Below are 24,545 nucleotides of genomic sequence, written 5' to 3'. Positions count from 1 at the left end.
AGCATGCACATGTGTGTATTGGTGTGTATGAATCTCTAGGTTAGGATGTGCACTGTACTATGTGTTTTTGTAACTACTAACAACAGATTCGGGTTACCAAAGCAGCAGCTTGGAGAGAGTAAAAGCCTGTTTAATGTTTAATGTTTGTTTTCTGCACGTCACTTGTCGACCCTCTCGGTTACTGTGGCCTTGTGCTCTGGCCTTTAAAGGCGTCGGTCAAATCCAAACTACAAATCATCACTGGGATTGGAGGAGTTCAAAGAGGGCTAAACCGCATCTGGGTAATCGGTTTGACCTTAAGTTAGAGATGAGAAAGCAGAGGGTTGTATGCTGGCCTGTAACTGCTCCAGGTATGCTGCGCTTAACATCTGACCCTGCTGTGTCGAGGGATGAAAACACAGTATGCTGTTTCACAGCGGGGAAATAAATAGGAATTCTCTTTGCATTCCTACTTTGATAAATGTAAGGAGGTGCATATGGAGAACTGGTACTATCAACAGTTCATAGTTTAAGGTCAAATTGGAGGCAAACGTTACGGAACTTCACAAACGCTAAACTCTGAGCAGATGCAGTAGATTTACCCCCCCCCCCAGTCTAAATGGAAAACATTTTTTGTTCCTGTAGTGACAATAAGCCAGCAGTGCAGGGGACCTGGCTGCAGCAAACTATCCACAGCAGTCTCCGTGGCAACTGCATGCATGGCTGAAGAGTGATATTGCGTCTCCACACTGTGATGAGCAGAAAGAGTGAAAGGAGGGAGAGGGGGATCTTGGTTTCATGGTTTGCAGGGGGAGCTAGCATTACATGAGAGTGAATCGGAGTGATGACATTGTTCCTAAGTAGCAGCTGACTGCACCTATACATTGCCTTCTGTGGAGGAAGGGCTATTCATCTGTCTGAGCCACCACAGGTGGACAAAGGGACAAACAGGCAGATAGAGACAACCCTATCCAGTGTGCTGTTGACACTTTGATGTGTATTATACGTCTCAGGTTTCCTGATCGTTTCAGAGGAAATTAGGGATTGATTCTGGATCATCCAGGGCTCTGGGTCTCACTGTCAGCCAGGTTATGGGTGATGCTGGATCCTGCAGAAGCAATATTGTGATATCTGAAGAAAGACCACCAAGGTGCTCCTCTAACGACTGAATTTCCAAGTATGCAGCCTGCCTCCATTCTGGCTGAAAGGGGGAATTACCTGTGGTAAGGTGCAAAAAAAGGTTTTGATTTTAGAATTGTCTTTCGCCAGGTTCTTGTAGTTATGATTGACATGCTGTATGAAAGTTTCTGCAGTATTGATATCATTGAGGAATTCCTGAAGTATCCGTCACTTCTACAAAGAGCAAAATGGAGAAAAGATACCCAATAATAGCAGGAAGAGAAAAAGGTAAGTTCATCATTTGAAGCTACTTTTTACTGTGATTATGTAAATCAAGGTGTATAAAACTATGCATATTGTGTATAGGCATGCATATTATTAGCTATGCTCCAGTTGGTTATTTCATAATTTCAAAGGCAGGGAAAAGTGAGTAGAGGATTTGTCAGTGTGCAGACCTGCCAGGACTTGCTCTTTTTCTGTGAAAAAAAAAAATGCTCCCACTTACTCTGCTTGCGCACAGACCACTAAAGACATGTATGGTGCCGTAACACTTTGCTCTGGGTTGTCTTGATGTGTTCGGCATCTCTTTTACTGCACAACAGTGTCATTTGTGCATGGTAAACATATTTTATATAATGAATATATGTGTGTGTGTGTGTGTAAAGGCTGTGATATTTCCCCACGTCTCTAGGGCCAGGTCCTGGTCGCTATGGACTTCCTCCCACCATTGGATTTATGGGCCATGACTTCACCAAGCCAACTAGCCCTGCCTATTCTTTCCATGGCAGGATGAGTGACACCAGTGAGTTCTTTATCTCTAACTTTTAGATTAACATATAGCTCCATAGCTGCAGAGGAAATATTTGATAATTGTGTAATTAAATGCTTTGATACCATCTTGGTCAGAACTTTGATTTCAAAGCCATAACTCTTATCAAGAACACACAAAAACATTACAGTTGTACTATTTTATAAACCATTTATTGATGTTTCTTTTCAGAATGATTTAATGTCCTCAAATGCATCACAAGAAGTCCCAGTGTACACATCTTAATTGGTGCCATGTCAAATTAGAACCTGTAGAGGGAGACAACGCCTCCTAATTCTGTAGCCAGTCTATTTTAGGACCATTGCATGATCAAACCAAACCGACAAAGGATATATTATTTTGAATTGATCATAAATATTTACTTTTGCTGCAGTGTATTGTGTAGACTCAAGTCCAGGGCCGCAGTATCACATTGATGCAAAAATCACTCGTTTTGGAAGGGATGGCACACCTGCATACTCAATGTTGGGCAGAGTGAAAGCGCAGAGTAAGTTCCTCTTCAACAACTGCTATTTTGAGTGCACATTTTGTTTCAGATTCATGTACATGTTGTAATGAAGCATTTTTTTTAACTAAGACCAAACTAACTGCTCCATTATTGTGAAAGGATGAACCCTTGTACAAAAAACATTTGTGTCTGGCATTACTTCTAGAGAGCTAGCGTCAGCTGTTACAACTGAAAATCTAAACCCCACTTAAGTAGACACACTCTACCATATGTTGCTGAGTTCATGGTTTATATTATTCAACGGTTTTCTGTTCACTAGAGGAGCTATTCCAGACACCTGGACCAGGTGCATACAGCCCTGAGAAAACCCCACCATGCAACCTCCAGCACAGACCTCCATCCTACACAATGGGCTCTAGGACACACTACCGGAGTGTTGACTCAGTACCTGCTCCCAACAGGTACTGTCTCCCTCCGCTCATGGGCCCTCAAGTTCCAAACAAGCAATCCAGCTCAAGCTACACAATGTCAGGTAGTTACAGCAGAGGGGGACCATCTGTGGACTTAGCCAAGACGCCAGGGCCTTGCAGGTACAACAGTACGGACCCAAGTGTTTATCTACCCAGGCAGCCGGCGTTTTCCATGCTGGGACGACACGGCTTACCAAGAGATGCCAGCGAGAAACCTGGTCCTGGAACTTATAATCCAGAGAAAGTGACAGTTCACAAGGCCCGGGCACCAACCTACTCCCTGGGCATTAGACACTCGGAATTTGTTACTCCACTAGTTGTCAATGTTTCTGACTGAACACCATCATCACACTCCCAAAAATGAGAAACATAATTCTGTAATCTGGTAGAAAAAAAAAAAATATATATATATATATATTCATGAGGAAACATATGTGAAGTACATTTAATTTTGTTCTTTCAGCAACAAAAAGGGCATGTTGAATCACCCAAGACTCAGTGACAACATTTATAATATCTAGAAATAATATTATGTACACAACACAAACATACATTTAAAGAACAGGAAAACAGAAAACTTTTGGGAAAATAGTGGGGGAGAGAGAGAGAAATACAGAAAAACCTATGCCTGTGCGATACTCCGTAAATAAAATCATAACAAAATGGCATCAAAAGACATTTAAAAAATGTGTTAAAATGTACAATTGTCAGGCACTCTTTCACCTTCATATTGTTTTTAAGGTTATCATTCACAGTGGAATCAAGCCGTTTGCCTCTCATCACCTCTAAAAAATTGAGGGAATTTGAAAAGACAAAAAACACAATGCAACTAAGGGTTTTCTACACAATACATCAGAACATATGTAGATATGTATGTAGGAGAGATGTATGGGTTCAAAGACAATACAAATCAGCAAAGATGATAGCAGGCATTGTACAGATGGGTCCCATTTAATCCTTTGGGAGAGGTCTTCTGAAAAGCAGTATGTGTGGCTCTGGAGAGTAAAGCAAAAAAAACAAGTATCTGTCAGCATCATCTACTCACAGTGGTTACGCCATACAGTGTACCGTCATGCACACAGCTGTGCTCCATGTGAATATAACTTTCATTGCAATCTAATGGCACATGCTAGGAGCCATTTAAGGATAGGTTGAGATTGTTCTCATGACTACCTTGATACAATACCCACATGCTAATGTACATTACTTGTAAAACAAGAATGACCGTTCACGGTTAGGGCTGGATACCGGATTCAATTTAGGCACTGATCGAATTGCCTCCTTCTTAAAGTGATGGTTCGGAGTAATTTCACCCTAGGGTCCTTTGCACCATGACTCGAGCCAAACACCCTCCCAGAAGCTTTTTTCACCTGGGTCGGACATTGGGAGAGTTAGCTAGAGTAGCGTTATCAGCTGAATAGCTTAGCGCAGGGGCTAATGGACCCACGTGTATCTTGTAAGTTACCCCACTAATAATGCCCGAAATGATACCAAACGTCTATAAGTAGTACAAATAGGTTATGCTCTCATAAAACGATGGATTGGAAAGTTTGTAAGTACACCAGAAGTTTATGAACACTTGCCTGCTCTCTTCAGCTCTCTGTTGCTGCTCGAGGTCATGGTGCAAAGGACCCTAGGGTGAATTACTCCGAACCATCACTTTAATCGAAAAATGCCTCGTCATTCAAAACCTAATGAGTCAATCTCATTCCCAACAGCGTCAGTGAGTCAATAAGCAGGCTTCTACCAAGAGCTAGTCTACATCCACAACGTTCCACTTCCAGGATTGCTCCGGTGCTGAAGGAAATTCCGCAGGATGCATGTCTTTTTCGCCGATGTCACTTTCCTAACGCTTTCTTTGTGTTGGAATTTTAAACTCCGGTGGATTTATGAGGGCTATGGTTAACTGCTCCTCAGATCTCTGCAGGGTAAATTGAGACAGCTAGCTAGACTGTGTCCAATCTGAGTTTTCTCTCACACAACTAACTTTTGAATGTACACGTTCCACCAAAACAAGTATCTTCCCGATGCCATTTTGCAGCGGCACCGTGCGGAGCTCAGCGACGCCTGTGACGATTGTGATTGGTTTAAAGAAATGCCAATAAATCAGAGCATGTTTTTCCTTCTATGATAGAATGCCACCGTGCGGAGCTCAGCGACGCCTGTGACGATTGTGATTGGTTTAAAGAAATGCCAATAAATCAGAGCATGTTTTTCCTTCTATGATAGAATGCTATGTGGAGTAGCCAGACCCCTCCTCCGCAGCGCTGTGGAGGAGGGGTCTGGCAAAGTGAGACTAACCAAGATCTAATAATGCTGGTGATCGTCTGTCTAACATTACACGTTGAAGAGGCAGGAAAAACTATGTTACGCATAGAAGAGGCTCACGTAGTAGGAGCTGAAAACAAAATAAAAAGATTTGTGCCGTAATAGTTTTTTTGTTAAAATGGATTTTTATAAAATTGGTATGAAAAAAAAAAAAAAAGTATCGCTCAGGAACTGGTATCGAAGTCACAGTATTGGTATTCGTGGCGAACTACAATGTAAGAAAAGACAAAATCCAGTCCTGTGCAAAAAATGCACGCAACAGCTAAACTAAAGCTAAAATTAAGCTTCAGCAGTCAGTTAGACAAAAACAAGAATGTATTTTCCAAATTTACAGTCTTTTAAATACAAAATCCCATCTTTGCATTTCCCTACAGTGTTTCCTTGCTGAGCTGTAGTGAAGTGATAGTAACACATACTACTCAAACGTTAGAAATACCCTTTTGATTAGACTAATTTAGACTGCTAAAACCATATATTTGCTTTGGCTGATTATTACTTTTTTTACACAGAAAAAGTAATAATGTATTGGATTTTGTCCCTCAACTCCTGTAGACACCAAGTAAGAAAAGATCTCTCCACAACCAGCATGGACAGAAAAGATGGTTGCAATAAGCAATAGCTGGTTTAATATACATGTGGGCTTGTGAGCACCGTTTCAAGACAAAACTTGAAAACGTGAACCTATTTTTAAGTCCACCGTCACTCACCTGGTTTGTGGATCATGTAGTGAATCCAGCCCTGGCTCTGTTGCACCCCAAGTCCCCTCCACTCATCTTCTGTCATCAGGTGGGAGGAGGGCACCAGTTTAGACAGCTGCTTTGGAAGCACCACATGCCTATGGGAAGATAAATAAAACAATCAAGAACTACCCAACATATTTTAAAAGGATGGTCAAGTAGTAAGTTGACTTAAGGATGGAGCTAATTTTTGGTAACTTTAATATATTGTAATACACAGCAGTTTGTATTCTATTTTATGTACATTATTAGTTATTTCTGTTCCGTTTCTTTCTATACGCATCTGTAACGTTATTTATGTATGGTGTTTCTGTTGTAACGTTACTGCTGCAACAACCGCTGGGGATCAATAAGGTGTAATATCTTATCTTAAGGATAGCTAGCTAACGTAAAAACGTTGACGCTCGAGTCCTCAATTTACGATAACGTTACTGGGTAATGTAACATTAAGTTAGGATTTAACGTTAGTTAGTTGTTTCTTTAGCTACATTGCAGCTGAAGTAACGCTAGCCTTATTCCCACATCGTTCAAACCAAACAGAGTTTAACATTAGCTAACTTCACCATTAACATTACCCTTAACGTTACCGTAGCGGTTAGCATAGCTAGCTAGTGTTTACTGTTAGCTAGCTAGCTAAGTGGATCAGGAGTTGTTTTGGTAGCTAAGTGTTACTTTCGAGGCTTAGCTAGCTAGCTAACATAACGCTAATCTAAATTGCACAACGTTACTCAGTAAAGTTACCGTATTTTACGAAATTGGCTAGATACCCATTTCAAAAGAAGTTGTCAGGATACGTTAACGTGATTTTGAGCTGTCTAAAGTCAGCTTAGCTACATAACCAATTTTACCGTGATTTGTCGTTACCGAACACAAGATAACTGACTTTTGAAAACGTTAGCAAATGCCAAAAACGTTAACATGTTAATCATACCTATACTCGAAGTCCTCATCGTTATACTTGTCAGAATAGTAAATCTGTTTTTTCGACATTTTCAGTCGATAGAAGTCAAAGCTGAAGTCCGGAAAGTTGTTTTCGGGTGATGTGAAGACGCTAACTTAGCTCACTAACTTCCTAGCGATGTTTGCGAGCGCAACAAGCTGCTGTCATCTGCCGCTGTTTTCAGAGAACAATTCAAACCCTAACGGTTCCCCGCCATCCTCTGATTGGTCAAGGCGCAGCACGTGGAAGCCCCATCTACTTAGATCGTCTATGTTTGGGAAGATAAACCACTCGGCTGTGAAAGCACAACTCTTCAACTAGGAAGCATGCTTTGCAACAACAGGTGTGTTTTCCCTGTAATTCTTTTTAAAAACGTCCATTTCAGCTATTATCTTAACTTTCGGTTTTCTGCCATATAGTTCAAATACGTGTTTGAAAGGGAAGATATTCAATGTATTTGAAAACGTTTTGGTACGTCACCAGGACTTTTCTGAAAGCGCAAAGGGGCTCAACGAGAGCTCGTCACCGCTTCACTTCCTCTGCCACGTTGCGACTCTTCCTGTCCTCGTCTCCTCGTCCCCGGTTGCTGGAGCCCGTACATGGATGTCATGGAGAATCTTTGAAGAATTATAATAACTCGACATGGGAGGCGTAGGCAAAATATCACCAGGGGTAAAGTGCAAAAGCGCTTGGTAGAGGTGAATTCAACTACTAATATTGAAATATTTCGGCCAATATCAATCCTACTGGAGTATGTAGGCTATGTTCTTTGCTGATATGCTGACAGTTATATTAGGAATATGTATGGTGTAACCAACATTTCGAAATTAAATACGAACCCTAAATACAAAGCTTGATCACAGTTATAGGCCAACATTACTCATGTACATGTATAGCCTACAGTTAGTTTGAAATGGAGTTGAATATAGAATATGTAATTGGAGATCAATCTAACCTAAACCACAATGGAATACAGCTTTGATAAATGGCCTAGGTCTATATAAATCTAGCATTTTAAATGTTTTTTGTTGTTGTCATCATTCATGTTATTTTTCTAGCTTATCTTGTTTCACGTTCTCTTTATTTTGCCTGCCGAATAGTCATTTTTAACTTTAATTTGATTGCATTGATGGGGTAGCATGGTGCATGTAATCATATGCAGCACTATGGTATGCTGTTTTACCCTTGTCTCTTAAGAGACCAAAGGCTTTATAATAATCTTAATAATAATAATAGTCTTGGTACAGCTCTTAAAATAATATATTTATTATAACTTGTTGGCTGATTTGAGGCAAAGGAAATAATTAAAACTGTGTATTAATTTAAGTTATCTCACAATTATTTTTGTAATGTATTCAAATATAGGCCAACATTTGTTGGATAACCTATAGAGATATTGGTATCTTCAGAATTTCAGTTTGTATCCAGGTGAATTTGTCACTTAATTTTTTTTAAACTTATATCACAAAATATATTGCTCTCCATTTACATGTGACATATTTCCACTAACGTATTAGTTTTTATTCTTTATATTTCAATAATTACTGTTGTGGTTTCATAATAAACTATACACAGAGGAATGCATTAGTCATCTATTATATTTTCTCTCTAGGCCTTATACATGTATCACTTGTCCCAGTCACTGATTTGTCAGTACATGAAAAATAAACTCTTGCTTTACATTTTAACCAAACAAAGTAGTTTGAGAATTTTGTTGTTGCAAGTAACCTATGTTGTTGTTCTTAGTTGTAATCACCGTTGTCAAGGTGATGGCTGCTAATGAGTGGTGGTGTATTCACAGCATGATTTGTTCCACTTGTATATGCGCACTAACAAAGTCACGAGGTACATTATGTTTCCTCTTTACATACAGAACAAAATCACAGATAGTTGGGTGTTTGAAACTGTAGTGTAAAAAATTGCAATTTAGCAATCTATTATTATTTATGGCAATAGAATCTAGCACCATCTTCAAATGGTTGCTTTTGCATCTATTTGTTAAAGTTGGTTTGAAGTAATAATGGCTCCATATCGGTTTCACTTTTCTGTAGAGTATGTTGTCATAGCAGTTATTTGTTTTTTGACAGAAAAGGGGACAGGATGTACTGAGGAAGGCCAGCTTCTTGTACATCTGTCAACATGCACTGATTCCCTTTGGCTTATCAGTAACTTACTCTGTAGCAAACAAACAAGAGGTGATTGGCTGTTTGGAAGAAGGTGGGATGGCGTTGGTATCATTGCGTTTCTGATGGTGATTTGTTTGTGTTGGGGGATTTCTTAGTGTGCGTGGTTTGTTGTAATGAGGTGTAGTGGAATGACATTACACATTGCTTATCTTTGATAAAAGTCATTGGACTGGATCTTCTTTTTTCATCCTCTTTCTCAGAGCCTGACATATAGGTAAGCTTCCTGATGCCTTTCTAAATAAATAACTTTTAGTTCACAAATGTGTCACTCCGTAGCATTCAAGGTAGTGAACAATTTGAACATATCCTGATTGTAGTTTATTTGTTTACTATATATACTTTGCCTATACTGTTGTCCCTCCCTCAGATTTTATTGGACAGACAACAGGATTATGAGACTCAACAAATTGTAATTACTTGCTTGATTGAATTTAAGCAATTAACAGAAACATAATGAGCCTTTCCTTATCTGTGTAGGTGGCGTTGTTTAGTCAGTAGATTGTCCCGCCTTTTTGCATAACAGATGACCTGGACTATTGGGTTATTTCACAATCAGTGCAGACATTACTCCCACCTGAGTGCATGATTTGACCATCACAAACAACAACTGCTTAACCTACTATTGTGTCACACTGAGAATCCTGACTGCTACCTTTCATTACATTTGTTTAAGATGGGGAAAATACAATTGTATGTGAAAAAAACGTGATTTAGAAAACAGTGTGGACATGATTTGACTGGGAAGGAGTAAAATTCATGTGGGAGGGTGCAAGTGAGGAGCTGAAAGGATCTTGCGGAGATGGATGACTGCTCTCTGGGGAGGTGGATGGGAGGGGAGTTGGGAAGACAAATCAGACAGCTGGGATAGGTTGGATGTTTTTCAGACATGCAATCCGTTATAAGTATGGCTTTCTTTGTTCAGTTTGAGTCTATTGCCAAGAGAAATGGATTTACACCCTTAACCCCCACACAAATATCGACTTACACAAAATACACTTTACCTAATTGGATGAGGCTTATGCCGGTATTATTTACTCACATTTGCAATAAATTTCTAAGTTAATATTTCTATTTTGTATTTGAATACAGCCCTATCAGTGGGGATTGCTACATTGTGCAATTTGATCTTTCTGCTCATGAACATTCATTTAATGAGATGGATTATGGGAGACGCTCATTACAAATTAGCAAAGTACATTGACAGATGAAATATACAAAATACAATGATAGTAGGAACCAAGGAATGCTTGTGTATTCTGCACATGTTCTGATATCTAATATGCTTTTGTTTGTCAATTTAATATGTTGACAGTGTTCTTTAGTTTGAGATGTTTGCTAACCTAGCCTAAAGATAATGTACACTGACAAAGATTAATATTTTGCAGAATCTCTTTATATAGAAAGAAATAGGTGCACCTATTTTTTCTATATAAAGATATAGATAAGATAGAAGATATAGATACAAATATTAATGTATGTGTGTGTGTGTGTGTGTGTGTGTGTGTGTGTGTGTGTGTGTGTGTGTGTGTGTGTGTGTGTGTGTGTGTGTGTGTGTGTGACTGTGGTTTAGGCAGATGTGTTTTAGCTAATACAGCCTGAGAGCAGCTGGGCAGGGCTAATAGACCCAATGACATCATCCAAAGAGAGAGAGAGAGAGAGAGAGAGAGAAACACTGGGAGCATGCGAGCGAGCTTGCCTTAGGCAGTGAAAGGAAGCAGGCCAGCTCAGACAGAGAGGAGAGTGGCATGAGAGCGGGACAGTGTGTGTGCGTGAACGGGAGAGGACCAGACACCATTCAGTTGACAAGGATATAGGACCCCACCTGGAAGATTTTCTCTCTAGTTTTCTCCCCTTCTTCCATTACACCTCTCCCCTCCCCTCTCTTCCCCCTTCCCTCCCCCCTCATCCTCTGCTCCTGCTTCAGGCGGCTCCTCCGGGCATGCTCCTTAAGCCAAAGTATGGCCGCTTTCGCAACGAGTCTGTGACCTCCTCCGACGACCTGATGCAGAGCTTAGCAATGAGCGGCAAAGTTGTGGCCACACCGGTGGTCTCCTCCTCCGCCACGAGCCTTCCTCTGCCTCCCTTGCCTCCTCTGCCTCCCCTGGATCACAGTGCCAGATCATCATCCTCTGCTGGGGCTGCAGCCCTGGCTGACTCTCCTTGCCTGGATGGGGAACAGGATGCCACCACAACCTTCTGCATGCTCATCCCTAGGATGCCCCAGTGGAAGTTCTCCAACTCCCTGCTTAGCCGGAGCCCGTCCAACTCCAGCTCCAGCTCCAGCTCCAGCAAGGACTCAGGGAAGGCAGCAACAGCTCCTTCCCAGGCCTCAGTCTCGCATAGTTCATCACCACACAGGCACGGTGGTGTGACCTCAGCCAGTGGCCCGGTGGCAAGTCTCGCAGCGGTGCTTAACTCCTGTGACCCTGTGTGTGTCACCCCCTGTTCTCTGCAGGCCATTCGAGGGCAGAGAGCAGTTGCAGCGGCAAACTCGGCCAGTCAAGGGGGGCACGGATTTGGGGCCACAGAGGCCATGGCGAGCCCTGGGGGATCCAGCAGCTCCCGGTCAGGAATGAACCGCAGGACAAGGGTAGAAGGCATGTGGCTGGAGGGAGAGGACTTCACCCAGAAGGGTAGCTTCATCCACAAACCCTCTCAAGGCTGGCTGCACCCTGACAAGAAGATTGCAGGACCAGGGGCTTCTTATATTGTCAGGGTGAGTCAGTGGGCACCTTTTTTTGTTAATGCATACTGTATATCCATTGTAAAAGGTCCACCTCTTGAACATCCACTTAATTCAGGATCTGTTTTGAAAGTGTGTACAACCAAAAGAACTAACTTTTCTTCCTCTGGTGCTAACATATCTATTAACAGGAATCAGTGAACCACATCATATAAAAAAACCATTTACAGGTTTCTTTATCTGGGTGGGAAACGTAAGGACACCACAGTGCCAGGCAGTTTGTCATGCAGCTCATGTGGCGAGGGCTGGGGAATCCATAATCCAGATAGATGGCTTGGTGTGGCTGGTAGAGACTGCGTCAGGATAGCACACACAGGCGTCATGGCGGAGAAAGATAAACCATGAAATGATGCGCACAGGCTGTAGTAAGGATCGTTATTTTACCGCAGTGTTTACCGAAGGTTATATGCATCATTCACTTGATTTAAAACAATAACCATCTGTATTTAGAGTGCATGTAACCCCTGTCCAATTGTGAGCTTGAGCATTGTGGGAGTGGTGTTCTTTGTGTGCTTTCAGGATTGTTTACATTCATGTGGAGACCATAAGATTGTATCCATTAAATGTGATTTACAATCCCTCAGCATAGTGAATACCAATCTTTATTATAGTTGGTATAATAAGAGCATGCTTGAAAGTTGTTTTTAAATAGTACACAAACTCTTTGTGTTTTTATTTAAAACAAGATCCGGCAACATACAGAAATGGATGGTTGGTTGTCCCGCCAGAGAGATGAGAATGATTATAAATAAAAAGGTAGAGATATGAAGAAATATCTTTATCAGTGTGCACTTGACTTACAAAGGTTTATCATCCTAAGCAGTCTGCTTGACGTCAATGTCAATGATGTATCCCCTTAGCGATCCCCCAATGCCTGTTAACCTCCACCCCTCTTGCACTGCTCCACCCCCCTCTCCTCAAACTAATGACATGGCTCTTGATTAGCCCAGTCTGGGGCTCAAGCCCACTTTCTAATGGCATTATACAGGCCCCATTCATTCCTATATTCAATTACATTTAATCACAGTCATTTGCATCATGTGATGTGGATGAGGATGGTTGGATCGGTATGGGAGGGGCCCAATGATGAGTTTGTATGAGCTCTCATCACCGTGCAGGGCTTTCCTAGATTCATAACAAGTGCTGCTCTAATGTCTGATTGATATCTCAGTTAATTGCCAGACCGAGCTTTTAGGAGCTTATTGTTGTCATCTGAAGATGCACTGCAATCATTTTAGATGACCCGTATAAGCTCATGTTTGAGATGCCTTTCACAGCAGCTGAAGCAGTACTATACGTGCAATTCTGTGGCAAATCTATGCAGAGAGGAGCACTTGCTGCATGTATTAGTGTCAAAGTGACAGTAGATTTCTGCTGCGCTGTGCCATTTTTAAACGGCATAGCTACCATAGTGCACGTCTCTTTCTCTCTCTCTATTTCTGTTTCAGTGCTTCTTTCTCTCACTCACTTACAGTCACTCCTCTGCTGGGAAAGACACAAATATGATTCTTTGTATTGGGTTTCCTCCTTTGCACTTTCTCTTTGTCCACACAGCCATGTTAGGCTCTGTGTCTCTGGCCTGCATCTGCCATCTTTGACAGCCAGGACGCTGCAGCAGCCATCAAACAAAGCACTGCAGCTGCCAACACAGCTATTATTTGGAGAGCTATATAAAAACAGACTGCTCCTCATTTTATGCTGTTCTCTTACAATCTTATGCACAGTATTTACTAGACAAATTATAAATATCTGTAATTTAAGGTTTTGTTGCTAATAGGGCAGTTTCTAGAGTTTTCCTTCCATGGTGCAACGAGTATGTTTTGTGGTTGTATGAAATTAGAAGCAACTTTAATGTCTACAACATAAAAAAATTACTTTGGCAACATGAATAACAAACAAGACAGGACTGCATGTACTGAACTTAAAAAAAACTACACTATCCAGATACGTTTTGGTAACATCCGGCTGTCCTCAGTATCTGTCCATCATTCGCCCATCCATCGTTACACAACGTATGCTTCTCGATCTTGCCTTAGTGGTAAAATGAAAAGCTATTACATAATAAACTGAGACATTAGGACATTTTCTACATTAACAAACTATAAAACAGCTATGATTTATCTTAAATGAAATATTATTGATTAATAATATTAATATTATTAATAAGAGACTGTTATTATTATCTAATAAAAAAGGCAGCCATGAAACGTTTTGAACGTTTGAATGTTATTGCATTTTCTGAGGAATGCTTTTTCGGTATCTCTGCAGTTGTAGGAATAGTGTGCTGGAGAGACTTGGCCCAAAGGAAGGGAATGCAGATAGGGTGATAGAAGAGGGGATGTGTTTCATCAGAAGATGAGTGTGTGACAATGGAGGCATTGGCAGAAAGAGGAAAATAGAGACAATTTTCCTGATGGATTCGTCTCCAAATCTGGTTAGAAAGCTCATTAAGATCCCAGGCTCAAAGGTTGTTCTCTCTCTCTCCCTCCCTCTCCCTCTCCCTCTGTTATTGTGTGCATGGCTGCTGTGTGGTCTGTCTGTTGCAGTCACTAACAATTCTGGACACTGCACTAAATATGGCATTGACCGAGTCAAAGTGCTGTTAGAGAGGATGTAAATGATGTAGCTCCAAATTAGTTTCACAAAGACTTTTCTAAATTACACAATTTGATGTAAGATTTGAGATAAGATCTTGTATTCGAAGTCTTTTCAAAAAGGTGAAACACAGAAGTACGAGTCATTAATGCTGCCTTTTTACAATCAATGGTAACACTAACAGTTTAGTTTTTTAATGAAGGCTGTGAATATAAATGTGCCGTAATCAGAAGGTTAGTTTACATCAGTTTTCCCTGGACAGTTACATTATACCGTATAGATATTTACTGATGATGGCAGGAAAACTGAAATAGAAATGTGAAGTCGTATAATTTACTCACCCCTCCATCTTTTTTATATAAACCTCACACATATGCAAATAAGTACAGGACATCCTCACATGCATTGATTGTATACACAAACACACTCACACCCTCAGCATCCCCCAGAGACGTTAGATACTGCAGTGTGTCCATAATTTGGAGCTCTTAGTGCTGCTAATCTAGTCAAGGTGCTATTAGCAGCCCAACCTGACAGCCATTAGGAAGCTGCTCAGCTGGCTGCTACTCGCTGGAGTACACTTTAATGGTCTTTATGTGGATTTGAGTTAGATTATGATGCATGGTTGGAAAGAGTAATTCATACCAGTAGAGGCTTACATATCGTATACTGCGGGCATGTCTTGTAGATCTGTAATGCCACTGAAATACTGTTTTGACAAGTTTTAATCCAAATGCAACATTTGCTATACATGTTTATAGTTGATATATATTTTAAAAATAGATGCTTATTTATCACGCAAGTTCTCCGAGAGCTGGTGACTTCAGTAGGTTTACATAAGGATTTTTTAAGTTCAGCATTTATTTCCAAAGTGATCCCACATCCCACCCATCCCATCTCTTATTTCTCTACAGCAGAAACATGAACATTACATTTACAACACCTTACATGACAAGTTCATAATTATATCAAAAGGAGCATCTAGTCTTTATCTGTCCGTAGCCATATTAAAACTTTCTGTTTGGTTTGTTTCTTTTTGCAGTACATGGGCTGCATTGAAGTATTGAAGTCAATGCGCTCCCTGGACTTCAACACACGGACTCAGGTGACAAGGTACGCTGGTAACCATCTCTATTGGTAGTGATGAGTCGGGAGAATTTGATCCAAGATGTATTGTATAGGATTAACTGAAGTATCAGCCACTATGATATCAAATTGCTACCAGTGGTGTGTGTCAGTTCTGGGCTGTTATTTAGAGTAAGTGTGGTTCATTTTATTATTATGTCAACGTGACTTGATGAAGGAAATCTTAATAAATAGGGTCACACCTAAGCTTTTGGTTTAAAACAGCTAATTTCTTCTAAACGTATTGTTTCATTTACCACAGTTCTTTCATTTTACCTCATTTTACCAAACCCTGCTCAACCAGTTACAGTGGAAAGTAAATGTTAATGCAAGTTAAGAGACAAACTGAGCTAATATACACATGCTCAGTGACGGTACATATGTGTATGTATCACACTACACCTCAGGATCTTAGTATGTCTGTGTAGTGTTGTTATGCCCTACATGCAATGTTATTGTTATAAAAGCAGGGTTCTTTGCAATCCTTGGCCTCATGGGAGAAATGCACTCTCCCACTCTCTCTCCTCCACAATCGATCGACAGTAATCGGAGCCCACCGTGCATCCAAGGCTTTAAGTGCAGAGGGAGGAGGCTGCAGAAGATGGGGTGATAGAGAGGGAGATCTATTATTGATGATGTTTGCTAATGATTGTGGAAAGCTGCAGTGGTCCCCGTGAATGCACCCTGCTGGATAATGTCTGCGGTTGTAACTTCTTGAGGAGGAGGAGGAGATCAAAAACAAAACAACAAAACCAAACGTTAGCAAAGGTAGAAAGCATACCGAGCATCAGATGACTGCACCAGGTTTTTGTTGTAGTGTGACATCAGTTTAGTCATGAATGTTTTAGTGATGATGAATATGTTTTGTATTTGCTTCTTGCTGTTGTTGACTATATAGTCGGTCATTGTGCTTGCCTTTAGTTAAATTCACTGCAGCCTTTTCCATTCAGTAGCATGTTAAAGGCAGTTTATCAACGGCAGCTTTAATTTCCCAGTGATGCTAATGGCATGAGGTCTCTGATTCCTTGGGGAACATTGGCCGGACCATCTGTCCCCCAAGGCCAACAATCAATGATTGATTGTCATAATCAATCTAGTCTATATCCTTGACGTTCCACTTCCGGCTATGCTCCGGTGCCACAGTAAATTCCGCAGGATGCAAGTCTTTTCGCCAATGTCTGTTTCCTTCCGTTTTATTTGTGTTGGAATTTTAAACTCTGTGGATTTATGAGGACTATGGTTAACTGCTCCTCAGATCTCTGCAGGGTAAATTGAGACAGCTAGCTGGACTATCTGTCCAATCTGAGTTTTCTCTCGCACGAATAAAACAACTTTTGAATGTACACATTCCACCAAAACAAGTATCTTCCCGAGGCTATTTTGCACGGCTCTGTGCAGAGTTTAGCGCCGCCCATGACGATTCTGATTGGTTTAAAGAAATGCCATTAAACCAGAGCATGTTTTCCTCCCATCCCCGAATGCTATGTGGAGTAGCCAAACCCTCCTTCAGCGCACTTTGGAGGAGGGTCTGGCAAAGCGAGACTATAATCAATCTAACAAAATTAATGGTTATTTTACTATATTAATTAATGAGTTAATCGTTGCTAGGTGCAATTCAAAAGCAGCATAATAAAGTCAGAGCCTTTATTGTGCGTATTAGAGCTGGCATTTTTTCAGCTTGCTGACTTGTACAAAAGTTCATTTCATCCTGGAATACCACAACAAAACATTCAGTGCTTGTCAGAATTTCAAAATTGTACTTCAGCTCCTAGATTTGAAGAAGGTGCATTCTCCCAACAGTACTCCCTGTGTCACGGTGTTAAACAGCAACACCAGTGATAATGAGGCCCGGCCTTTTATTGCAGGGAACATACAGAGGCTGCGGACAAAAACAACAACAGCCCATCTCTGTCCTCCTCCTCCCTCTGCCCTCTCATCAGCATGACTCACTCGAACATTGTGGTGTTTTTTCAAAAATCCCTGAGAAGACCTTTACCCGAGATGGGGCCTGGGACGCTGCTTTTTAAATATTTACGAGCCACTTGATAGGGGCAGCTGGGTTCTTGACTGCTGTCCCCGCTGTCCCCTGGCAGCGAGAGTGCGAGCTCCAGCCTCAAATCCACATTATGCCTCACTCCCGCCATCAGACACACAGGGGACAGAAGCTTTAAATGTCCATTAGGCGGCCATTCCCAGGAGTTATAGCAGCAGCTTCACTGCAAAGTTGTAACAAATCTGCAGAGAGAGTTGCACTGTGGAAAATAAATGTGAGTAATGTTGCCCTGAAGAGGCAGTAGACAACTGTATTTAGGCTCAAATGATAGTGTTTCTTCTTTCATAATTTGACAGGGAGTTAAACATGAGTTTGACAAACAATCACTGTCATAACAGTCCTTGCACATCAGTGGTAAAAACTAGTTAGTGCTTGTGAACAGACCTGCTGGAAACCTTTTCTTGACCTTTGAACTGTAATGGGTCTGTGGCCTATGACCTTAGCCCGAGGGAGGGAACGCAAAGCTTATGTTCATGTTTAACCTCAGGTTTTTCCATCATTGTGATGCAGCAGTTTTTTTGTAGCCATAAACAATGACTCAACATTTAAAACGTTTACTCCTCTGGATTGTTAATATTTGAGTACACAGTTAACACAAATCCACATGATTTTTTTTATTCTCGCTGTTCTTGTAGCTATTAGATGAGTGGCCAGTGTGTCCCATTACAGTCTGACCTTTGATCTTTCTTTATTCCCCTAATTAGGGAAGCCATCAACAGGCTGTGTGACACTGTGCCAGGTGGAAAGGGAGCTTGGAGGAAGAAGGTTAATAGTGAACTTTAATCTTACTGTGCATGTTTCTTAATACTATTGTTACTAAATACTTTTGAAATTGTCTTATCCCTGCTGGAGAACTAGATGAGTTGAAGTTACCACACAGGTTAGTACAGTGGTTTTAAGAAACTTAAAGTGCTCATATTATGCTTTTTGGCTTTTTCCCTTTCCTTTATTGTGTTATATATCTTTTTTGTGCATGTTATAGGTTTACAAAGTGAAAAAGCCCAAAGGGACTTACCATCTCCAACAGAAAACACTTTGTAACACACGTTATAATGCTCACCTACTAGCTGCTAGCGTGACACACCCTCATACTCTGCTTCTGATTAGCTAGCAGTGCTTACCTAAGTACTGCGCATGTGCGACTCCCAACAAATGTGGAATAGAAGTGAGATGTCTCACTCTGTAGCTCTGTAGTTCAACACACAGGGTGAAAAGAGGAGCTGCAGCAATGTGCAGTACAACAAAAATATGGTGTTTTTTGAAAATGAAACCATGTAAACCTATTCTTATATCCTCTAAATACAATTATGAACCTGAAAATGAGCATAATAAGAGCACTTTAAGACTAGAGACTATTTTGTTTGTCATAACAAAAACAGTAAATACAGGACGACATTTCTGTTTTCTGAATATTTTAAATATGTGATTGTAATTTCATCTGTATTCATTTATTTATTCTTCATGTAGGCACAGAACAAAGCTCTCCAATCCGTTATGGGGAAGAGTAACCTGCGATTTGCAGGCATGAGTATTGCAGTCAATATTTCCACAGATGGCCTTGGTCTGCTTATTCCTACCACACGACAGGTATGATGCTATAACTACCGTAAATGAATCTGTACATGGATTGGACTGATATATTTGCCCAAATACCCTTTAATTAAATGTTATTGTCTACCACCGATACGAAGAAGCTTCCTCTCTGACCACAAATAAATTTAAACATTTTCAAAATCATTGTTATTTAATTTCAGTAATGATATGTGTCAATTAATTTCTCCTTTGATCATCACTTCCTACGTTTTTTCATCTAATAAATAGTTGTTGGTGTTAATTGATTGCTAAGAGACATCAAATAATTTCATTAAATCTGGCATTTAGGGAAGAATCGCACTGCTCCACAATGGGTTAAATGATGTTCAGAGGCATTTCCTCTTTGCTGAAAACCAAAATGTGGGAAATAATAATCACTGTGTAGTTACACTAAACTTCAAAAGTCTAAAAGTATAAAGCTGAATCTTTTGAGCCCTGGTCTGTACTTCATTGAAACAATTTTGTATTTTGGCATCTTTAGTCTTCGTCCATTTGTCTGTATTCACATTAATCAATGATGGCATGTAAAAGTAGAATAATGGCAAACCTCTGCCTCTGTTTTTCCTCTTGTCTCTTTCAGGTGATAGCACACCATCCCATGCAGTCCATCTCATTTGCTTCGGGGGGAGACACAGTGAGTGCAACGTTTCGCTCCCTGCTCTCCTTTACAGAGGAGTAAACGTGCTAACGTGCTACTGTTATTCTTTCATCCATCTTTCATCCACTGTTTTGCACACCCTTACCCCGTTATCCTTGTCACGCCCAATTGCATATTTGCACAGATGCACATCTTCATTGCTATCATATTCTGTTCTCGACATGCTCAAATGTTTTTTCTTTTCTTCCCACCTTTGTATCACACAATTTTAGTACACTCTACTGATCTACATCACTATCTAGACCACAATTCTGCACTAACTGTATATCGACTCTTTACCACATTTCAGCATTTTAGATAGTATGTCAATCAATTCATATTTACATTGACTCTTTCAACATTTATACAGTCTGTCTATTCATGCATATTGTGTTATTCCTGATCTACTGTACATTCGCACCTAGACCACTATTTGCACTAACTGTATATTGACTCTTCACTACATTCAGCATTTTATATAGACTGTCTTTTCATACTTATTGTGTTATCACCGACCTACATCACTAACTAGACCACAACTTGCACTAACTGTATATTGACTCTTCACTACATCTCAGCAGTGTAATAGACTGTCTATTCATGTATATTGTGTTGTTATTACCTTATCAATTTTGCATATCCTCCGACTTACTTACACCTCCCTTTGCGCTGGCTTTGTAATGCCTACCTAATCTGCACTTTATGTAGCCTATTGTATTCTGTTTTCTTGTATTTTATTGTTTGTGAAACTGTATGTTGTCTTGCACGCTTACGCTTTTCTTGGCCAGGTCACCGTTACAAATGAGAACCTGTTCTCAACGGCCTACCTGGTTAAATAAAGGTTAAATAAAAACATTAAAAAAACATTGTTGTTGGAAGGTAGCCTAGAAATCTAGATGCACCCTAGCGGCAGCAAATGTAATTTGCAATCTTGATGTGGGTTTGGCTTGTCAGGCTAGTTGGAATGGACTTTTTTGGCAGACACATATCTGACGGGATTCCATTTTATTGGATTCCAATCTCATGACCCGAAGAATCAATAAGGGCTTTAATTTAGTTATATATATATATATATATATATATATATATATATATATAATTATCTGGACTAATTGAATTCATCCTCCTTTCTGTTGCAGGACACGCCTGATTATGTTGCGTATGTGGCCAAAGATCCAGTGAATCAGAGAGGTAAAATCTTTTCTTTACCAAATATATACAATACGTTTCTTAAACATGGATCAATTAGAGGAAAGCTCACTTGTACTACATTTATCTTAAGATGCCACAATTAATAAATCATAAAAAAGTGACATTGTAGCATATCCACCATTTGGAAACAAACTTATTTTTTATAGTTGTTCCTGACATGAAAAAAATTACTATGACATCTACTACAGTTCTTGATTTAGAATTAGAAGTTACAAATATTTTAAACGAGATATCACCCCCATTAAATAGAAATGACCATAAAGTGTTTTGGAAACAAACACTTAAAACAGTGGTATTATTACTGAGACAGGATCTTAGTTCTAAAAGTGTGTTGCAGCTGAAAAAAAATAATCGTCTCTTGTTTTGTCTCCTTCAGCATGTCACATCCTGGAGTGCTCAGACGGTTTAGCCCAGAGTGTCATCAGTACCATCGGCCAAGCCTTCGAGCTGCAGTTCAAACAGTACCTGCACAGTCCTCCCAAAACCATGGCGTCTATGGAGAGGTGACATGCTGCCCAGACACAATTATGACTTCTGTGAAAAGAGGAAAAAGTGTTTTGCGTTCGTCACTTGTCATCCAAATCTGTGACGTGGTGACACAACTGTAAATCATTGATTTCTAACACATCAGCTACCATGGTGCTAAGAAATAACTGTATATACCGGTATATAACAACAATATAACTTTTATATATTTTAAAGGTTTAAACTTGTTGACACTTACAGCGTATGTCAATGGAAAATAAAATCTCATTTTAGTAAGATTGACACCCATTTTACTTTGACACACATATTGACCAGGCTTCCTGCATAAAAGAGCTTAGTCACATTTTCCACCACACAAACTTGATCTACTGTCCAACTCTCATATTTCTTTGTTATTTAGTACAAGGAGACATGATAGTTTGTTCTTGTATTACCTCAAAATCCATCTTTTCCATAATATTGTTCCTCACAGATCTTCACACCAAACCTCATGTGTTCTAGTCTTTTCTATTCTGGTTTATGAATGTTTTTCTGCTGCCAGCAGCTGCATTGATCTATATAAATCTATCGCAGATTTATATACAGTAGATCACTTTCGGATGTGGAGATGTCTTTCGATCGGACTGAATCCATTTGAGAACCCATATCTTATTCTTATTATTATTACTAATAATATCACTATAAAAAATAATAATAATAATCAACATAATTATTGTATAACACATTGTCTTCATAACACAAGGTATGGGATGGGTCCAGATGGACTTTGAGAAGCCCTGGTTTAGATTATAGAAGTTGTGGTGTTGATATAAGTAATAATAATAAAAAAATCTTTTCACTTGCACCAATGTACTTAGGTCTGTCAGGACAGAAGAGCCGATGTGGGGGGACGATGAGGACTTCTCTGAGCATGATTACTACAACAGCATCCCAGGGAAGGAGCCTCCTGTTGGGGGAGTGGTGGACTCCAGGCTTAGGCCCAGCGGAGCCCTGCTGGGTCACATCCACACACAACCACAGAGCAAGACAGCAGCACAGGTGAATCTCCAGGCATGATCCTGGACGAAACCTTACCATCTAATGTTATCACAGATGTAATCAAAGCTACATATGGTCATCATCAAGTAGTGCATGTCTAACCTTTACCAGACAGTGAGCTAGTGTCTTTCTTTGATAGCTTCCTCATAAACTGGTGACTGGTATGTTTTCCTGCTCCTTTCCCCTATTGTTTACATGGAATTAAACAGTAAGAACATGAAAATATACTCCATAACTGTCTTCTTGATGTGCCTGCACCATAATTGCCGAAGATAGATGTGATTACATGAAGAGCCTCGGGTCTTCTGTTGCCTACAGCGTGAGAGAAATCATCGCTCTCTCCCCGGCAGCTTGTTCAAAATATGGCACCATGCTGTAGCTAATGTTTCAAATAGAGTGCTTCAAAACTACATTACAAGAGACAAATATGTTGCTCTGGTGTGTGTGTGTGTGTGTGTGTGTGTGTGTGTGTGTGTGTGTGTGTGTGTGTGTGTGTGTGTGTGTGTGTGTGTGTGTGTGTGTGTGTGTGTGTGTGTGTGTGTGTGTGTGTGTGTGTGTGTGTGTGTGTGTTTGCAGATGGGTTCACCAGCGAGGAGGGAGCAAGCGTCTTATCCCCCTGGTCAGCTGTGCTATGAACTGCACTGGGACACTGAGACGACCAGCAGCTCAGGTGAGACACCATGTGGCAGTACACAGGTGTAACATCTGGAAAACAAAATGTGTGATGAAATTGTCTATACTGTTCTCTCTGAAAATATGTTGACATTTTTGTGACCTATTACGGTACACGTCCGGTCATTGCTGCACTCTTTGCCCTGAATGAGACTTACTGACCTTCTAACATAAAGAGAAGCTCAGTGTTGACATGACATTCTTAAGATGATGCCGATAGAATTAGGACTTTTTGGGATCTTTAATCAGGATGGCCTTCCAAATAAGAGACTTGGTTCAAAGGACCTGTGGTTCAAGTCTGTCATTTTTGATAGGAGGGAAGCTTGGAGTGTCCTCTGGATTCCCTGAACTAGATTATTACAATAGTTAATCTTCAAATTTAAAAGCATGATTAAAGGTGACATGGCAATACAGTGATAATGAAGTTAGAATATACTTTCATTTACTACGACTACGACTTTATCGACCAAACTTTCAATTAATCAAACCATTTTTTGATAAGAAAATGAAAATTACACCATTGACATAATCATTATGGATAAGGTTCAGACAACGTTAGTGGAGAAATCTGCAATAAACACAGCCGTTAAAGGTCCAATATGTAGGAATTTCTCCCATCTAGCGTTGAGATCATATATCGCAATCAACTCTCTCGCACCACGCACTTCAAAGTACGTATTACAGCTACGGTAGCCTTCACGCTTCAAAAAGCCGGTCTCTTGCTCTTTTCAATATCCTTTTTTTTCTTTTTCTGAGCGAAGAAGAAGACTCCTGTTCCTGAAATTTGGATTTTGAATACGTGTGGTCCTCCATGTTTCCTTCTTCAAACTTGCCGGGGCCGGGAAGCTACGATACCCATTAGCAGCATTAGCAGCACCTGTGAGTTTATCATGTGACAGCGAAAACGCGAAAGGCGGAGCAGTATGTCCTGTATGTCCCTTACTGGCTAACGTATTTCAAGATGGCGCATGAATATGGAGCGTCTACCCCAGTTCATGCGAATGCAAATGTAAAATTTCAAGCCAAAAGGAATACTTGGAATTGATGGTGGTGGTAAATATTCATGAAAAAGGACAGGTTTGTGAACGGGCAACACAGATTTTGATAATGAACTAAACACGTTACACGCTGGACCTTTAACATTTTATATTTACTATTAATATTGTGAGAAGCTTCCTTCCTTCTTATTAAAGATTGTTTGGGGCATTTTCACTTTTATTAGAAAGTCACTAGTGGCTCCAGAAGCTGCCTTCTCATTAGTGGCTACATACAATTGGTCTATAATTATGACATTAGCAATGCACACCCACTTTGGTACATACTGCAACTGGTTTAATTGTGGTATCTTATTTATG

The 24,545-nt window shown here is 40.3% G+C and overlaps 3 protein-coding genes across 5 annotated transcripts in view; 2 read left to right on the top strand and 1 right to left on the bottom strand.

Moving 5' to 3' along the window:
• The first annotated feature begins 1,254 nt into the window (after nucleotides 1-1,254).
• odf3l2b (outer dense fiber of sperm tails 3-like 2b) lies at nucleotides 1,255-3,189 on the top strand. The gene is made up of 4 exons (XM_039811051.1): nucleotides 1,255-1,386; nucleotides 1,790-1,900; nucleotides 2,301-2,414; nucleotides 2,695-3,189. Exons 1-4 carry the CDS (start codon nucleotides 1,347-1,349, stop codon nucleotides 3,180-3,182), a joined length of 753 nt encoding a protein of 250 aa, XP_039666985.1. The 5' UTR covers nucleotides 1,255-1,346; the 3' UTR covers nucleotides 3,183-3,189.
• Nucleotides 3,190-3,258: 69 nt separating this feature from the next.
• cks2 (CDC28 protein kinase regulatory subunit 2) lies at nucleotides 3,259-7,059 on the bottom strand. The gene is made up of 3 exons (XM_039811050.1): nucleotides 6,842-7,059; nucleotides 5,881-6,008; nucleotides 3,259-3,840 (listed from the first exon to the last, which is right to left on the bottom strand). The coding sequence occupies exons 1-3, from the start codon at nucleotides 6,898-6,900 to the stop codon at nucleotides 3,797-3,799; spliced, it is 231 nt and encodes a 76-aa protein (XP_039666984.1). The 5' UTR covers nucleotides 6,901-7,059; the 3' UTR covers nucleotides 3,259-3,796.
• A 1,802-nt stretch (nucleotides 7,060-8,861) lies between these two features.
• shc2 (SHC (Src homology 2 domain containing) transforming protein 2) overlaps nucleotides 8,862-24,545 on the top strand; it is a 19,608-nt gene continuing 3,924 nt past the window's right edge. For 2 of the 3 annotated variants that reach the window (XR_005640224.1, XM_039811048.1), the window contains exons 1-10: nucleotides 8,862-9,250; nucleotides 10,961-11,752; nucleotides 15,417-15,487; nucleotides 18,257-18,317; nucleotides 19,020-19,139; nucleotides 19,726-19,779; nucleotides 20,922-20,973; nucleotides 21,371-21,497; nucleotides 22,338-22,518; nucleotides 23,095-23,188. Coding sequence is in view for 2 of the 3 variants with exons in the window: in XM_039811048.1 (XP_039666982.1) it covers nucleotides 10,976-11,752; nucleotides 15,417-15,487; nucleotides 18,257-18,317; nucleotides 19,020-19,139; nucleotides 19,726-19,779; nucleotides 20,922-20,973; nucleotides 21,371-21,497; nucleotides 22,338-22,518; nucleotides 23,095-23,188 (1,537 nt within the window). In the remaining variant the exon portion in view is untranslated. The remainder of the gene's footprint in view (nucleotides 9,251-10,960; nucleotides 11,753-15,416; nucleotides 15,488-18,256; nucleotides 18,318-19,019; nucleotides 19,140-19,725; nucleotides 19,780-20,921; nucleotides 20,974-21,370; nucleotides 21,498-22,337; nucleotides 22,519-23,094; nucleotides 23,189-24,545) is intronic. The other variant, XM_039811049.1, reaches the window with a different exon arrangement.

The sequence above is a fragment of the Perca fluviatilis genome, chromosome 9 (genome assembly GCF_010015445.1).
Source record: "Perca fluviatilis chromosome 9, GENO_Pfluv_1.0, whole genome shotgun sequence".
Classification (NCBI taxonomy): domain Eukaryota; kingdom Metazoa; phylum Chordata; class Actinopteri; order Perciformes; family Percidae; genus Perca; species Perca fluviatilis.
The sequence above is the reverse complement of the archived record's forward strand: the minus strand, read 5'-3'. Positions and strand labels throughout refer to the sequence as shown.

Bases quoted from the DNA above. Each gene is read 5' to 3' on its own strand.
- cks2 (XM_039811050.1), bottom strand. From the start codon at position 6,900: ATGTCGAAAAAACAGATTTACTATTCTGACAAGTATAACGATGAGGAC. The intron at 6,009-6,841 runs GTATGATTAACA...ATCTTCCCATAG, and splicing joins GATGAGGACTTCGAGTATAG to GCATGTGGTGCTTCCAAAGC. The intron at 3,841-5,880 runs GTGAGTGACGGT...TTTACTCTCCAG, and splicing joins CTACATGATCCACAAACCAG to AGCCACACATACTGCTTTTC.
- odf3l2b (XM_039811051.1), top strand. From the start codon at position 1,347: ATGGAGAAAAGATACCCAATAATAGCAGGAAGAGAAAAAG. The intron at 1,387-1,789 runs GTAAGTTCATCA...CCACGTCTCTAG, and splicing joins AATAGCAGGAAGAGAAAAAG to GGCCAGGTCCTGGTCGCTAT. The intron at 2,415-2,694 runs GTAAGTTCCTCT...TCTGTTCACTAG, and splicing joins GGGCAGAGTGAAAGCGCAGA to AGGAGCTATTCCAGACACCT.